General features: G+C 39.1%; 2 protein-coding genes across 3 annotated transcripts in view; both read left to right on the top strand.

Annotated features, from left to right (window-relative positions):
• The window catches only part of LOC131246400 (flowering time control protein FPA-like), a 70,522-nt gene extending 60,522 nt beyond the window's left edge, over nt 1–10,000 (top strand). Inside the window, 1 exon segment of the mRNA XM_058246502.1 lies at nt 9,718–10,000. The gene's annotated coding sequence lies outside the window, so the exon portion shown is untranslated.
• Nucleotides 10,001–14,657: 4,657 nt separating this feature from the next.
• Nucleotides 14,658–18,130, top strand: part of LOC131246401 (F-box protein SKIP16-like) — a 30,952-nt gene continuing 27,479 nt past the window's right edge. The window contains exons 1-2 of one of the 2 annotated variants that reach the window (XM_058246504.1): nt 14,658–15,157; nt 17,186–17,878. In XM_058246504.1, coding sequence (XP_058102487.1) covers nt 14,954–15,157; nt 17,186–17,878 — 897 coding nt within the window. In that variant the 5' untranslated portion in view covers nt 14,658–14,953. The remainder of the gene's footprint in view (nt 15,158–17,185; nt 17,879–18,130) is intronic. The other variant, XM_058246503.1, reaches the window with a different exon arrangement.

The raw sequence follows: 18,130 nt of genomic DNA, 5'->3' as shown, positions 1-18,130 counted from the left end.
AACCACACCAACAAAATATACCCCAAAATCCATCATTCAGCACTGTCCCCATAACTTTCTGCGCAATCTGGGTTTTTCTATGCTCAATGTACTTTTCAGATTGTAAAGATTCCTCAAGCCTCACCCTGTGCTAATACATTTCTGGGAAAACCGTGCCACCCCTAGTCGAATTATATCCCTCTAGCACTCCCTGCATATTGTGGCCAACAACCAGAAGTGACCATATACAAAATTGGTCACCCTCCTTGCTGCCTCAATGGTGGACTTGACTAGTCTCTCTACCATATTGACTTACATATGAGGTCTATGAAGTGAGCCACGCATGGGGTCCAATACAAAATGCATCTCTTCATGAAGTTCTTTCCCACCTTGACGAATGCATTGCCACTGTCTGTCACAACTTGCGCCACATTCTTCAGACCCACCTCTATTCACTCCCTCCAACAAGGCATATGTATTTGAGCGATCATTTATGTGAGTGGAAGCATCAATAGACCTGAGAAATACCTCCTGCCCTTCGTAGTAAACCATGAAGTTGATAATTGACAATTTCGTGGGCCTCATCCACCTATCACATCACTGTGACCCTTTGGTCTCCTAGTTCGACTTCAAGACTTCTATCCAAGCATGCATCTCCTTGTATTCTCAGTCAAGATACGTCCCTAAAATATCCTCTAGCATTGGAGACTTCATGCCTTGGCCAATGCGCTAGACAATGCCAAACATGTTATGGAAGTGTGGCCTGGCCACCATACTATGGCTTGAAATGAACTACTTGGTGAAAAGACTCCTTATAGTCTTCCTAAATCCACATTTGCTTCATAAATCCTTTAACCTTTGTTTTCCAACCGCAATGAGTGGATCCTGAAGCCAGTGCTCTGGGTGTGTTGTAGGCCACGCCCGCCTGAACAATAACCACCACCCCCTACTGCTATCAACAACCTCACATATAGAGCCCCCAATCATCAGCCTAGTTTTCTGAAGCCGTCACTTCTGCTCCCTATCCATACCCGTAGCCAACAACTCGTGCATGGCCTGTTTGTACTCCATCCTCTCCCACTCAATAACACAATGCTTGGGACATTGCCAGGCCAACGTTGTCATCGTCATCATCCCGCTCATCCTCAATAGTCCCTAGACCTTGTCCAGTACTAGAACTTGTCCCTAATCTCCCTTTCATGCTTGTTGTTTCTGCATGTATCATACCCTTGCCCCAAGTACTCCTTCAACCTTGAGATCCCCCACTCTATCCATACTTGCAGCCAACAACTCGTGCATGGCCTGTTTTTACTCATCCTCTCCCGCTCAATAAAACAATGCTCGGGGTATTGCCAGGCTGATGTGGTCGTTGTCGTCATCCTGCTCATTCTCAATAGTGCCTAGACCTTGTCCAGTAACTTGATAACTCGTCCCTAATCTCCTTCTCATGCTTGTTGTTGCTGCCTGTGTACCATTCCCTCTCCCCAATTACTCCTTCAACCTTGAGATCCCCACTCCTCAAGGTATGCCCACAATAGTTGCAAGTTATTCGATATCTATTCCCCTTTATTTGTCTTCCATGTTTCCACCTAGTGTCCTTTGCTCATTTTCCCGACATTTTAATTTATGCTGCCTCTATAAAAATGCAACATTAATATTGTTAGTAATAGTGTGATTGTATGTATGGATGGATGGACATGTATGGCTGTATGTATGTATATATGTATGTATGGATGGATGAATGTTTGTTTTAGTCCATGCATACATCCGTACATTCATACATGTCCATCCATCCATCTATCTATACATAAATACATCCATGCCCATCCATCCGTCCATGCATACATACATTACATACACACATGATTCATCCATCTATGCATGCATACATTGTTACATACATCAATACATGTCCATCCACCTATACATGCACGTACAACATTACTACGTCCATCCATCCATGCATGCATACTAATACATCCATCCATCCATCCATCCATGCATTCATACACATACATACATGCATGATCCATCCAATCCATCCATACATTCATACATACATGCATGCATGATCCATCCAATCCATCCACGCATACACGCATTACTACATCTATCCAATCCATCCATGAATACATGCATTACTACATCCATCTATCCATGCATTCGTACATACATTACTACATCCGTCCAATCCATCCATGCATACATGCATTACTACATCCATGCATACATGCATACATGCATTACTACATCCATCCATGCATTTGTACATCCATCCAATCCATCCATGCATTCGTACATACATTACTACATCCATCCAATCCATCCATGCATGCATGCATGCATTACTACATCCATCCATGCATCCGTACATACATTACTACATCCATCAATCCATGCATGCATACTAATACATCCATCAATGCATTCATACATACATACGTGCATATGTACATGCATGCATGCATACATACGTGCATGATCGACCCATCCATGCATACGTATGTATGTATACATGATCCATCAATCCATGCATATATACATACCTAGATACATGAACCATCATCCATCTATCCATGCATATATACATACATATATACATGATCCATCATCCATGCACTACATGCATACATTACGCACATGCGCGCACACACACATACATGTATCCATCCGCTAAAAAATGCACTCATCCACATATAACTACATCATCCAATCATACATTCATAAATAATAATAATAAAAATCATGAAAATGAAAATTTAATTTTATTTATAAATAAACTGTTTTTTTTAATTAAAAAAAATCTCAAAATTTTTCAATCTTTCAAAAAGTAATATTTTTCTTGAAAATGGAAGATATTTTTGTAACAATCCACCATTTTTTTTTAAAAAAAAAAAAGGAAAAAAAAGAAAAAAAAAAAAAAAGTAATGATGAGACTAACATTTTTTCCGGGGGTGGGCATGCCCCAATATCCTTCAATTTCTACTCCAAAATGTTGACATTTTCAACTCAAATACATGTCAATGCATGAGAATCGTACATATGGATTTGGGTTGAAATCCATGCTAAAATCAAATCTTAAGAAAAAAATATATATTCTTTTCCAAAAATTCTCACCTTAAAAAGTACGACCCTCTTGTGCTCTCATTTCTTCACATCTCTCCCAAATCTAACCTTCGTACAAAAAAAAGTTGTGGTCGAAATCCACCTTATAACCAGTGTTCGAAATATCGGTATCGCGTTACGTATTGCATCATTAGGATACAGATACGTATCGGTTATCGCACGTGATATATTGTTTGTATTGGGTAATTTATCGCACTTTTTGGGAAACATGGGAAAATATTGGGAAATTGGTTGAGTTTTCAATGAAACTTTAGGGATTGTTAAAAAAGACCTTAATACACACTTTTTAAATCATAACATCTCAAAAAAGAAGTGCACATAATAGGTTCCCTTTGTATAGGGTCCTAAGCTAGCCCTAAGCTATGCGCTGTCTGACTAAACTAATGGAACTATATTCAAATTGAATGCATAACATTTAGAGTATATGTGATGATCATTTCATCAAACACTCCTAAATACTTTGAAATTAGTCTCAATTAATAGCCGGTTGAAGGGAAATTTCGAAAAACAAAATTAATATTTTATTTTTTATTAATTTTTAATTAAACAATGATTTTTATTTTCCAAAAATTGACAAGGACTTAACAAATCAGTAGATCAACCCTCATACATACTTGATTTCATGTTTGGAGTATGACATTGCAAGCAATTTGGGAGAAATTTCAAAATTTCTCCAATTTTCCCCTAAATCAGACCACCTACATTCAAATTTTGAAATTAGAGTGTATGTAATAATCATTTCATCAAATACTCCTAAATACTTTGAAATTAGTCTCAACTGTCAATTGACAGCTGGTTGAAGGAAAATTTCGAAACAAAAAATATAGAGAACATGAAAAACCAATGGATATCAAAATCAAATCTCCAACTCCATGATTTTTCATGCAAAACATGAAGAACCAATGAATTTATAACCATTTGACATTGATTTAACATAATTTCAACAAGGAAAAAGGGTTCTAAAATTGAAAATGCTCACCTGATCGAACATTTGGGATATATCGGCACTAGTGCGTTTTGTATTGCACGGGTGGGATACAAGATATATCGTGGGATATATCGGTCGATATCGTCGATATTTAAGACATTGCTTATAACATATTTTCCAAAAAATCTATCAAAAATAGGTTTTTGTTTTCTTTCTTTTTTTCCTCTTTTTTATTTTTTCAGCAATTCCACACTTCTTCTACAACCTATCCCCGTGTCAGTGGCAAATGGCAATATTGATTGTATTGCCAACACAAGGGATAAGTGCACTGGCGATACGGACAAGAATTTGGTGATATCAATATATCAGCAATAAGCATGATAATAACATTGATACATGGAAAAAACTGGATTTCTGCCCGTTCCCATTATGCCACCCTAGCGAATAGCTATACTGATAAGTTCAGTGATATTATCAATATCGTCAATATTTTGATTAATAGTCACCACTCACCACCTACTCTAAGATCATAGGTTCCACGACAACATTAGTTGTGCTTCACAAAACTGTGGAGGCTTTTTTCTCGCCTCACTAGGTTTCCTTTCCATTCCTGTCCATTGGCCACCACCTTCCAATCTCTTAAGAAAGTGGTCGTAGTCCTCTCCGAATGCATCCCACTGGATAATGAAATGGCTAATTTTATCATTATGTTGTCTTTTGATGTAAAAGATCCTGTTGTTCCTTCCATTCCAAATACCCTACTTAATTGCTACCTTCATGAAGTATAAAGCTTGCAACCTGCTACCAAGCTACCCACTGGACCTCGAACACCATCGTATAAATGGATGAATGGTTGATCCACCGGTTCCTTTCTGCTCTTGATTTATGCGCATCCTAGAAAACCTTTGATTCCTTTGTTGGAGATGATCCACAATTAGAATCTTTAGGCCACCTCAGATTGAAACCCTTCACAAGTCATCTGTAGTTGCAAAGGATGTAAGTTGGGATGGAGTAACCCAGATGACTATAGAAATCATAACCATTCATGAAGACCTTAGTGCTTGCTTTGGGTCTTGCCTGCATGATCAGGAAGAGAAAAGTATTGCTTGGGGCTCATGCCTTAAAGGAGCATGAAGTTTAACTCCTTTCATCAAGGTCCATTCTTCAGCATATTTGATAATTTGTTAACTGGTAACTGCCTTTCATCAAAGTCCATCTTCAACATCTTTGATAACCTGTTAACCGTGTAAAGATTTCATTATGTCATTCTAAGCAATTGTCTCGATAAATTAGATGTTCTTCTGGATTAACTCGATCTACTTTGCCATGTTCTTCATCCATATTGTGAAATTTATTTATGGTTGGTGAGGCATGCCTTTTCTCCTTATGTTAGTGTGAAGGTGCTTCACTTAAAAGTTATTTTGCATCTCACCTATGAGATCCATGGGATGCAAAGTTAAAATTTATTTGTGGGGCTCCTATTAGATTGGCTAGGATGGTGACTATCCTGGTCTCGTCTTGTCTAGGACATGGGAGGAATTTTCAAAGCTGTTGCTTTCAACATCTCCACAGATCCCCTACATGGCGTCTCCCATAAGAGAACTAATCACCTACAGCCAGCTGCATGCTAACTTGGCGTGCAGCCCCATTTTTCCGCCAATTTTGTAGGACATCCAGGTCACACAAAATGTGCCCCACCATGAAGTCCACCTGGCGCAAAATCAGACAGGTTCATTCTTCAGGTGGGCCACAAGATTGAAATCTAATGAGTAGATCGGCCTCATTTTTGAGACAGGTGATCTTGATGGATTGCCCAACTTTTGCATGGGTCAGATGTCCTACTCATGCGACATATTTGTAGGAAAAACAGGGCTGCGTGCTAAGTTGGCATATAGCCAACTGTTGGCGATCGGTTCTTTTACATAGAGAACTAATCACCCGCATCCAGTTGCATGCTAACTTAGCATGCAGCTCCAGTATCTCTTCCAAACACTTATATTTTGCATTGAAATCCCAGAATGTCGGGATTTCAGCCACGTACAGACAGGCCCTTGAGAATTGGAGGATAGACTCGTCTTTAAGTTTAGAAACTAACGCAGTGCAACTTAGTCAAGGTAGACTCACAAGAGTTTCAACACGAGGTCATGGGTTTGAGTACCCATTGTGGTGAAATCCCACTACGGGTGTGAGTGCGTGTTTATATATATATATAAAATTTAGTCATGGTAATCCACCTAGGCAATTGCCTAGGCTATAGAATTAGATGTATGACTTCGGGCTTTTCTAAACCTAGGTTGGACAGACCTAAAGAAAACTACTGATAACCTAGGTTAGAAAGAATGAAAGAAATGAGTTATCTACCCCTGACCAGTCACATAGGAAATAACAATGTTAAGACTATGAATTATGATTGTTTGTCTTACATAGCGATCATCAATTGCTATGAATTATGATTGTTTGTCTTACATAGCGATCATCAATTGCGTGTGTAGGTGAGGTCTTTGAGGTTAGTTCAAGCATTTTATGCTGATCTAAGAATAATTGGAAATCACAGTGATATGGTACTTCCATTGACATCAAAACCAATTATAGCATCCTTAGTATACAATATGTTTTTTCTAATGGAAAATTCAGTTTCAATGATTTTCTGTCTGAGTTTTGGTATTTGGGGCACCCTATTTATGGAAGGGCTCCCCCCGCCAAAAAAAAAAAAACATGGGATGTCAGTGTTGATAGGTACCGTCCTTATTGCTGGCCCCATTATAGCTATTGCCGAGAGCTGCACTGGGTGGGATGATCCTCTTCATCTGGTCAATAGAAGTTTACTTAGTCAAATGCTGGTTGCTCCCCATATTTAATTTTAATTGTGCATTTAGTGTAGTTTGACTGGTGCAATTCCTCAGCAGTGACCCATCCATGGTGGGGCTCCTCGATCGGTGGGTTCAGTGGGGACTACTTAATCATACCCCATTCCAAATCGCATGCCAAATGCTAGAGGTAAGGAAAAGGATATCCACCTATCTGGACATTCACCATGTACACAGCTTTAAATGGCCCTTGATAGAGTGGGATGGCAGCCAACCCCGATTGGTTGGGGCTTAGTTAGATGATGATGATTCCTCTGTTTTGCTTGGGGGTTCCCATCCCCTTGGTCTTAAAAAAAAAATTGATGATGATATGCAACTAGATAACAAAACATGAATACTTGACATTTTCTTCTTAGTTGCATGTTCGCATGCAGTTAATTTCGTTGACAATTCATCAGCATACATGGTTTACGCCCTTGCTTCTTTCGATGACCTAACATTCCCACCAAAATGAATGAAATCATTTGTCACCTTGCAAACTCGCCTTATTCATCAAACACAAGCAGTTTATACCATCACTCTATGTGATTATTTTATTTTATTTTATTTTGGGTCCATCCTTGCGCTATTCATTTCCATTGCGTTGGTCGAGATTCGAGAATAAAGAATATTTCTCATGTAAAGCAATTTTCAATTATATTATTGTTTTACATGTACCAAGAAAATAATCCCTTGGTTTGATGACCAATCCAAACAAAAAAATGAATAAAATAATATCACCTTGCAAACATGCTTTATTAATTAAACCACAAGCACTCTGTGTCCCACTTGCCATCGCCAGATTGTAGGATGTGCTTTTTGGGCCAGGGTTGTTTTGCTATTCATTTCCAATGCTTCAGCCGAATAAAGGGTATCTTGGAAAGTAATTTTCGTTTGTCATTGTTTTACAGGCACTACTAGGAAATTTTCATTAAACCTGTTGTTATTGGTTCAACAGTGTCCTATCTTCAAAATCCAACATCTTTCAAGCAATTCTCGTTAACAGCAACTGTGAACTCTTAAAATGTTGTGGCCTACTTCAACAGGTGGCCTTCAAGGTTGCATGGAAGGAAAAATAAATAAAAATTTGGTTCTGGAGTATGGCCTACCATTGCTAGTCTTTCTCAGTTGCAAACCGAACGTATAGAAATTCGTGTTGAAAACTTTCAAGATCTTAAATTTGCAAACGTCAATTACAGTAGGGAAATCATGAATACAATGGTGGTTAGTTGTAGGCTCCCACAACAACACATTAATTAGCCATGACACATCAAGTTTAGGCTATGTTGTTTCTGCCAATCTTTATCCATGTGATGCATTAATATCGAGCAGACAAAACAAACTCCAGATCATATGGGTAACTTCAAAATCGATGGTTGGAAATAAAAGCCAATGTTAGATAATGGACAATTAAGAAAATTGATCGTTGTGATTTTTGGTCATGCTTCATTGAGAATGTGTACCAGGATTTGAGCGGCCTTGATTGATGTGTCACAAGGGTGTCTTGGTTGAGTCATGACAATTGAAAATTTTAAGGTGGTCTGCACATTGTGATGGGTAGTCGGGCTGGAACAGGCTGAGGGGAGTCTTGGACCCGACCTATTTATATTAATTGGGTCAAGTGTATGACTTACACCCAAACTGTTGAATCTGGCTCAGGTCTAGGTTGGGCTGAGGTATCTCGAGTGATATGTAGATTGATGGCCTGTTCATGCGTTAGTGGTTGTGTTTATGTGAAATCCTCATTCATGCAAGCAACCAACTAACCTAGTAATAGCATTCCTTGGTCTTCTTTTTTTATTTTTCCCATTCAGTGGATAGATGAAAAATGATGCATCGTCAGTAAACTTTCACATCCGTCCACTAATTAATTGAATATGATTTCTCCATTCCCACTTTTTGTAGTTAAACTTACCAAATATAGACCGTTTGTTCTTTAAGCTAGTGCTGTTGTCAATCGGTATCCGATGGACTTGACCCCATTTTAGGTGGTGTTGGTCCCATTTTCTTACCCATTAAGAAATCAGGTCTGTCTTACTTAGACCTGTAAGAAATTGGGCCTAGTTAGGTTGGGTCCAAATCCAACTTGGATACAAAGACCCAATGGGCCTCACCATGTAAATGTAATTATTTGTCCCAAACCTAACTTAAAACTTAGATCCAAAGACCCAATGGGAACCCAAATCCATTGGTTTGGACCCATCAAGATCCAAACGTGGATATAGCTTGGGTATGGTTACTATTGAAAACCCAACTTGTAGTAATTAACTGCGATCCTGGGTCGGGTGTGGTCAATGTGAGGCCCATTTTAGGGGCGGCCCAATTAGACCAATTGAAAATTGGTTCGAATTGGCTTGTTTTCGGGAGGTCCTAGACCCAACCATTTAGTGATCGGTTTAATTTTTAGGTCGGGGCCAATGACCCAAATATGCACCCCTACAGTGGTACACAACCTAACCAGTAAACGCCCAATGTCTTGTGATTCATCGAGTGGGCCAGCCCTTGAACATTGAGTGGCCCAATAACCCTCCATCAGGGAAGGTTGCAAGTGTAGGCTGTGTTACCATACTCAAACGTGCCCGGCCAACGTGATAAGAGGACTGATGAATGGTCCCAGTCTGGTGCATGTGTGGCGTGTCCCACCTTTCATATACAAAACAGGGGAACGTGAGAACATGTGTTGGGTTCAATTTAAAATTTCTCTTCCCTGAGTGGTAGTTTCAATTTGCGCTTTAAAAAATCATTCATTTCAAGTTACAGGACATTTTGCTTGCGTCCCTTTTTCTTTTTTTTTGTTGAAATTCTAGTGGTTGATAAATGCCGTTGTCATCTTTGTAGGTGGGGTTGTGATGTGATCCTTTATAAGGGATTTGGTCTGTTTGTGTGGTGGCAATTGCAAGGGAGAAGTTTCATGATCTCAACTAACGGAACTTTCAAGTGTGTTTGATGTCAATCAGCTCTGAAATTCCTTCTCCTTCCCTCTGTGGGTCCCTCTCTTTTCTCCTTTATGATAGCGAGAACCTAATGAAAAAAAAAGAAAGGAAATTTTGGGGAATTTTCCGTGGGAACGTAGACACTAAGTTATTAAAAAAAAAAAAAAAAGATTGTGGTTTCATGTTTACATTTGAAAAAGGAAGCACTATTTATAGGAAGTGTCGTCCCATGCTTTCGTGACTGTTGATCTGCTGGGTCATCATGTAAAAAAAAATGGTTGTTGGAAAATCCTCACACTGTCATCGACGTGGGCTTTTCGCTGTGAATGTTGGCGGTTGCTCATCTGTTTCACTTCGAGTAAGTTGCCCATTTGTAGTTGCAATCAGTGGTAGGATGGATGGCTGTTGTTGTCTTTACTTACAGCCTTGATAAAGCACCATCCTGTGGATGACCCTACAAATCAATGGTCCTGATCAGCTGGCGCCATGGCTGATGTTTGGTGCATGCCATCCCAGTAGAACTGATCACGTATACCCGGATTTTTTTTACAAGCGTTTAGTGCAAACAAAAATAAAAAATCAGAAGTTACCATGAGAGCGGTTGTAGGTGATCAGTTCTCACGTACATACTTCTATCTTTTTCCCTTTTCATTCTCTTCTATAGAGGTTTGATGCGCCCACCTATCACTGCTATGCAGTCAATGCACCAAACTGGCACGTTTAGAACATCTGAGCTTTATACTCGTGGGGGCCACACGCGGATGATCTGGCCAAAATTTCAGGCTGTCCGAGCAGTCGATATGCTGCCATAAATGCCCGAAAATAAGGTATTCCCTTCAAATTCTTGCCCATATGTGCAGTTGGCTGTTTGTTGTTTTCGTCCATGGGCCTGGCTTCTACTTTGACAGCTTGAGTTTTGCACCGGAGGATCTATAACGTGGGTCCCACTTGATAAACGGTTTGGATACCCTGCACAATTATCAGATGAGCTGTGCGTGGCTAGCAAATATCTCCTCATTACACGTTTGTTGTTTACTTCGTGCATTCAAATTCAAGGGGGTCAGTTTGTAGTCTTGCAAAGCAATCTCATACGCTCAGCTGTGTATTGAGGTCATGTCTAGTAGGTCCCATTGTGGGTGGGCCACGGACTAGAAATCGTATCCATTGAATGGTTGATGCTAATTGTCTGAATAATGAACTTTTGTACGTTGAATGTCTGGACACTTGCTGGGACTGTACCCGTTGGATCTCGTGTAATTTCAGCTGATCCAGACCGTTTATGTAAAGAGATATACAGCTGATAGTGGCTGCCTCAAAAACCATTAGATTGGAGTCATGCGAAAAAAAAAAAAAAACAACAACAACAGTTAGAAGCACAGTGCTCTGCGAGCTCTCTTTATTTCCTGAATAATAAGACAGAAAACTAGCTTAGTTGGTTATTAATGAAAAACACGTGGACCCGGTGTGGATACACACTGGGGTCACTTACTCCAACATAAAATCCACTCCGTCCATTAGATATATCACCCTTTTTTCGGCCTTGATTCCAAAAACCAGCATGAGTGAACACTCATGTGGGCCACTTCATCAAATTATACCATAAAACCTCCAAATTCACATAGTATGGCTCACCTAAGTTTTTTAATAATGTGATTTTTGGTTCATTCTTTCATCCTGATAAGACACATCTGATGAATGGATTAGATTGCATATAATCACTAGGTGGGCCCAACACAAAACTATAAGCGGGTCTCATGCCAGCTTTTTCCCTAGGGTGTGGCCTACCTGAATTCTGGACGGACATGGTTTTAAGTTTCCAAGGTGAACATGATGCAGCCTACCTGATAGACGGAGCGGATCTCATGAAAGTCCAACAACTAGCTCTTGGTGCATGAGGTACCTAGCGCTAGGTACAGGTTAGAGCATTATTTAATCACCTGCCTGCAAGACTTTGTGAACACGCTCCCAAAAAAAAGTGGACATCGATCTGGTAATTTCAACCGTTCACTTTATGGGACCCATGATTGATAGGCTTTAGCTCAAAAAAAAAAATACCAAAGTGATGATCTTCACTATCAGATTGAACACGTGGATGGATTGTAAAATAAAAAATAAAAATTGGTTCCTATGGTCTACACTCGTCCAGAGAAATTCCATATTTCATACGGTTAGGATTTTGAGATTATCTGAGAGTGATGTAGGACCAAACATACAGATACATTCACATAAACAAGCTTGTCAATTAGCAGGTGAGATTAGCTTACAGCCGGTTGTAGGAGGTCAGTCCCTGTCATGCTTATGAGCTTTGCTAAGCTCACGTCCGTTGCAAGGCAACATCTACAAGCATGCCACATGGGGTGTGAGTCTAAGCTGTCCATAAGATAGGTCCACCGCTTCCATTATCCGGAACAAAACTCAGACTGGTGGGACCTTCACGATGGATGGCTTTGATCGCATCCAGCATGCCACTTGGACACAAGGAGCGGCATGAACAACCTGCCTTAAACATGCATATGGGCATAACAAACCATGGTGAGTTTGAATTCTATTATTTAAGCCATCTACATTGCCATTACTATTATTTAAGAACCATTGGTATATTAATCATGCTCCGGTGATTATCGTAACCTTTGAATTCTAAAGTTAAATGAACTCAATTAAATGTTTTAAATTTCAAAGTATATAAATAATAAATGTATGAAATAATTTTGTTTTCTTGTGAACTTGTTGAGTTATAGAATGAACATGGTTAGATTCATTCAATGAGCCATCTCAACATCTGGGCTTCATTGGGCCCACACATGCTAGAATCTTAAGTTGCCGTAAAGGCAAGACGAACTCATTTCTAATTATCCATTTTATGTATACATGTGGCCCACCTGATGAATGGTATTCCTAATGCCATTTGAGCCTATGAGCCACCCTAAAATAATGCCCTGAATCCTACACACCGTGTGTGCCATTTTGCTAGGGGGGGCATGGCCTAGGGTTGGACCTTGTCATGAGCCCCAGCCCTACTTGTTTGAAAAGAGCATTGGCCTTAGCCCATTAGGGCTAAGCCGCTTTGCTGAGGTAAATGTGAGAATAAAAAGGTGGGTCCCATATGGACATTTAATATTTTTCATCTCTCGCATGAGTTCCATACTGTTAATGCCCAATTGAAAACTCAATCCCAAACCACAAAATAGGTGGGCTATTGTTTATGCAACAAGTGAACAGCCAATACAAATGAGAATTGACATCCTTCAAGCACATGTACCACCATCTGTGGTACATAACCTTTTCAGCCATATAACAGATAAGGGTGGAGTTAAAAAAGTAAAATTGTTTTAATGCATCTTATGACTAGAAAACAAATGTACTATGCAAAGGCAGGCGAACACAAATGATGTCCAACAAAGTGTTGAATGCACTTAAGCACCGATGAAAAAGTATCATGTGCATATATATAGGCATGGAATCCATCATAAAAAGTAAAACTTTCTTGCATAAATAAATGATTTTGCCTTTTTCACTACGGTCCCATGCATGTATAATGCACACATGGCACTTTTTCATTAGTTCTCATATATATATATATATATATATATAAAAAAAACAAGCCATTTTAGATAATCTTTTTTTCTTTAAACCATGCCGGACCTCTTCAAGGGCACGCTTGTGGGCTAAGGCACTCAAGATGGGCAAACTAGATCTCACTCTCATGCAAAACAAGGTGTATGTCTTCATACCTAGTAGAACTAGTGCCAAGTTTAGGGGCTCCAGTGGTAGCCCCAGGCCCATTGCTGCACCTACATTTTGCACGTGTGACGGTGTTTTTGTTGGGTGCATGTGAAATGTAGTGGCTCCTAACACCCGCACCGATATTTTCTGATTTTATCCTTTTCTTGTAGTTTTATCCCAAAATTTCTGGCAGAAGCACATGTTTCTCATACTGGGGCACATTTGCCCGATTGGTGGACTTGGATTGCCCAATTGCCCCAGCACCACCAACCTGCATGGTGTTAGGACTCAATGAAGTCCCTCTATCCTTTTTATGAGTTCATTTTAATGTATGAGTCCAAAATCAAAGAATATCTAAAGCTTGAATAAAGCTGCCCCACAAAAACAATGCCGTTTAAAACTACTCCCAGTTATAAAAGTTCCAGATGAAGTTGATATTTGTGTTTTCTCATTTTATAAGCCTGTGTAACTTTATTAACAGCTTTGGATGACAAATAAACATAACTGCCCATCCTTGGAAGGTTTCAACATTAGTGTGGTCCACTTGAGCTTTGAATATGCTTCAATTCTAAGATCATTCCCTACAATGAGTTGGCAAAATATATAGATGATGTTGATAAACAAATACTTCATAGCAGGGCCCGCATGTCTTAAAACCACATGGCTATCTGGTGTTGGTTCGCTGGTCAATCCATGTCCAAATTTATTCATGTGAAAACATGTGAAAAGTCACATCAACAAAACTCAGATTGGGTACTAACCATGCTTATCAGTTATCACCAACTTCGTGCAAGTTAGAATTGAGACATTGCAATGTATGAGTTTTATCCACACTGTTCATCTATTTTGCTCTTATCATTTTAGGACATAATATAAAAAAATAGGCAAATCCAGGACTGAAGTAGGCCACGTCACAAGAAGTAGTAGAGCCTAAGATCAAGTCGGGAGGAGTAGTCCATAGATAATGGATAAATATTCCTGTACTACCCCTCGTTGGTCCCAAGGGAACGAGGAGAAATCTCTACCGCCTGCATAACCAAATAAAATAAAATAAACCACCGTTACCCTAATGAAAGAAAAGTTTTTCAGCAGCTTCTGGAATACGATTAAGGAAAAAGGGAACATGCTCGTAGCTTACATGCGAGATTGCAAGTGCGCTTAGCAAAGCTCAGATAAAGAGCCGTGAAATCGCGAAAAAGATGGCGATATTTTCGATAATATCGTTTCATCAGTTTTTCTCAAAAAAATCGCGGTATTTTCGAGTATGTTTTTTTTACTCCACTCCTCCGTCCTCACTGTAGCCTCTAGCGTGGGGTGTTATATACACGCGGCGTACGTTAGCCTTTCATAGAGAGAGAGAGAGAGATAGAGAAAGAGATGCGCCTTTCATAGAGAGAGAGAGATAGAGAAAGAGAGAGATGGGGTTGGAGAATTTGGAGGATTTGGTGATCCACACCATCTTATTAAAGCTAAGGCCTGAGAACGCAGCAGTGGTGGCGTGCGTAAACAGGCGATTTAGGTATTCGGCATCCGACGAACAGCTCTGGCGCATTTTTTGCTCCGAAGATCTCGACCTTTCATCTCCCCAAGATCCTTCCGGACAACCCATCTCTTCCTTCAAGGCATTCCTCACTCCCCTTTTTATTTTCTTCTCTTAATAGATTTCGGGCGCGTTGGATGCTTGTAAGTTTTTTAAGTTGTAAGTTACAGGTAATTGATTGCTTGCCTCCAAGTGCAGAAGTTTTTAAGTAATATCTCGTGAATACATGGTTGATCCCACGGGGAGATGAATTATGAGAATGAGAAAATCAAATGCAAAATTAACTAAGTAATGAAAACTAAACAAATGAAATGATTTTGAAGGTTTTGAATGTATGGAATTCAATTAATTTGAAAACAACATCCAAGCTTCAAAGTTCCACACATAGGTTAATGTTCCAAAATCATGATGACTTGGATAACACAACTAAGATCCGAGCACTATGGTCGGCCTAATCGGAAAATAAAACAATTTAAACATTTTAAATAAATGATATAAAAGATTAGAAAATCATGGATTTGCACCATTGATATATATTCTCAAGCGCCAGTGATTTTCAGAATTCAGAATTATAAGATAATGAACATCAAATAAATGTAACAGGTTGAGAACCTCTCCTATTTAGGAAATCTAATTGATTCAGGGTAAGCCTATCCATCAATGTGGATCTCATATGATGGAAACATATGGATCTCACATTATGATAAAAAAACTAAACCTAAACAATAGATAACATGCATACACCATTCTTCTCATCATTAAAATAATCAATCATTATAATCCTATTTGGATGTAATCTATAAGTTACTTACAACTAATTTGGTTTTTGTGTTTGAATAATATGTAAGTTTGTTATAAGTAAGAAGTTCCATGTTCACACTAACCAGAGCTTGGAGGAGGGAATCAGTTAACAATTAGATTATACATAAGAAAGCTTCGATAAAAGTATGTCATCTTGTTGAGTCCATCTAGATGAATAATCGAGCCGATTCTTAGGGTAAATTAATCATCAGGTGGGCCATAAAAGTGGGCCCATGTATTTGAAATGCATGTAATGTGGAATTAAACTGAGGTGAATGCACACAAACAACATTCTTCACACATTTTAGAATGGTCTATCATGCAAGCATCCTTTCCCATGTGTTTGGGTGAAACCCTACCTGAAGAGGGAGAGAGGCCCGGACGAAGTTGCGAAGAGAGAATGAGGGAGGGAGAGGGAGAGATTGGGTTTCCCGCTTGGATTTTTGGATTAAAAAATAAAAAATAAAAAAATTAGCCTATTTCAAAGTTATAAGTAAGTTGAAACTCAACCTCATTGCCTGTGAGATTTTTGCAACTATTTCCTATAAGAAAGTTACAAATAACTTTCCTCCCCAAAACACCACCTGTGGCTTTCCTACATTTTACACAAGTTTCAGGCATCCAAATGGCCCCTTCAATTCCATCTAGTTGAATTTCTCTCAGTTTTGAAATTCCGTTGCTTGATCGAACTGCATCGAGGTGGCACCTATTGAATTCAATTCAGATTCAGCTTCATGGCGCCTTTGGATGTAGAATTAGCATAGGATTGCGATAATTATGTCATAGTGAAGTGTAGTGACAGGAAATGCACTTTGTGGAAGCTTCATGAAGGGTTGTTGTCACTATATGATGAGGACATCACTTCACGTACACCTTCACGTGTCCTAGTCCAATTTAACTAACGAATAAACAAAAGAAGGTGCTAGATGCCCACAACTGTCCTAACATGAAGGCTAGTGATATTTGTATGTTGTATATTTTGTTTGGGTTGTAGTTTCGTGCCGGCTTTTGGCGCTCTTTATTAATAAAATTTTGTTATCTTTCAAAAAAAAAGAAAAAAGATTTGGGTTGGAGTTACATCTATGAGCATTCTTTTCTAAGAGATTATATGATATTCTTCACCTTCATTCAATAACTTTATAAGATTACTTCTGTGATGCACATTGTATTTGATCATTGATATGCCGATAACCTCGACTTTTCATTTCTTATTTTTTAAAGCAAAAATTCACATTGTTGAACTTTTCCTTTCTACTTCAATGTGTATCTAATATATAGATTTTTATTTTTATTTTCCTTTGAATTGCAGGTGACATATAAATTATGGAAGGAAGCTTTTTGCATGTATCCATGGCCTCTCGTGAGGAGAGCCAAGAAATGTTGGAGTATGATCCAAACTTGGATGGCTTTGAATTTTCCAGAGGCTGCAAGTACTTTGCAGAAAGGCGCATCTGAAGCAAAACTAAAGGAGGTGGAAGACAAATTGAGGGTGAAATTACCTGTTGCTACAAGGGTTTTATATCGGCTTTGTGATGGCCAAGATATAGCGCAAGCTTCTTCTGGATTTCGTCTCGGTCTTATTGGAGGTTACTCCTTTTATGGATATGTAGTGAATGTTTGCTTATTACCTTTAAATCAGGTAATCAGCCAAACCAGAAAGTTTGTGAGTCAGCTTGGTTTTTTTAATAGATCTAAGCATATTCTAGTGGCTTCTTCTATGTTTAGGGAGAAGTCATTTTTCCTTAACTGTGTGACTGGCCAACTCTTTGTTGGCACTGAAGATGGACAAATGATGTCATGTGTACCTGATGCATTAATAAGCTCAGTGCACGATATGAATGGTGATCTGCCACAAGATGCCATGCTGTTGTGGTTAGAGGAGCATGGTAGGCGTTTACAAAGTGGCATGATTCGAGTTCATGAGGAAGGTAAAATCCGAAGTATCAGCCTGTTCCCAGAAGCAGCACCGTACTGTTCCACTGCAGTGACTAATGGTGTCCAGGTTATGGAAGTTCCTTGACTTTCAAGTTCTACTTTTCAATCTTTGCTCAGTAGTGGGATAATAAAAAATCCGATTAGATGTCATAAATCAAACGGCGGAATTGGTGGAGAAGGCATATTTTGCTTTGTATTGTTATATCAAGATGTTCTTGTATAGTTGCTTTCTTCAATTAACATTCCATTAATGTATGTTGTAGTTCCTGCTAGCATGTCTCATGCCCTTTGTTTCTTTTAAAGCTAGATAGCTCAAGGA

This window comes from Magnolia sinica, chromosome 5 (assembly GCF_029962835.1).
Source record: "Magnolia sinica isolate HGM2019 chromosome 5, MsV1, whole genome shotgun sequence".
In the NCBI taxonomy this organism is placed as follows: domain Eukaryota; kingdom Viridiplantae; phylum Streptophyta; class Magnoliopsida; order Magnoliales; family Magnoliaceae; genus Magnolia; species Magnolia sinica.
The sequence above is the reverse complement of the archived record's forward strand: the minus strand, read 5'-3'. Positions and strand labels throughout refer to the sequence as shown.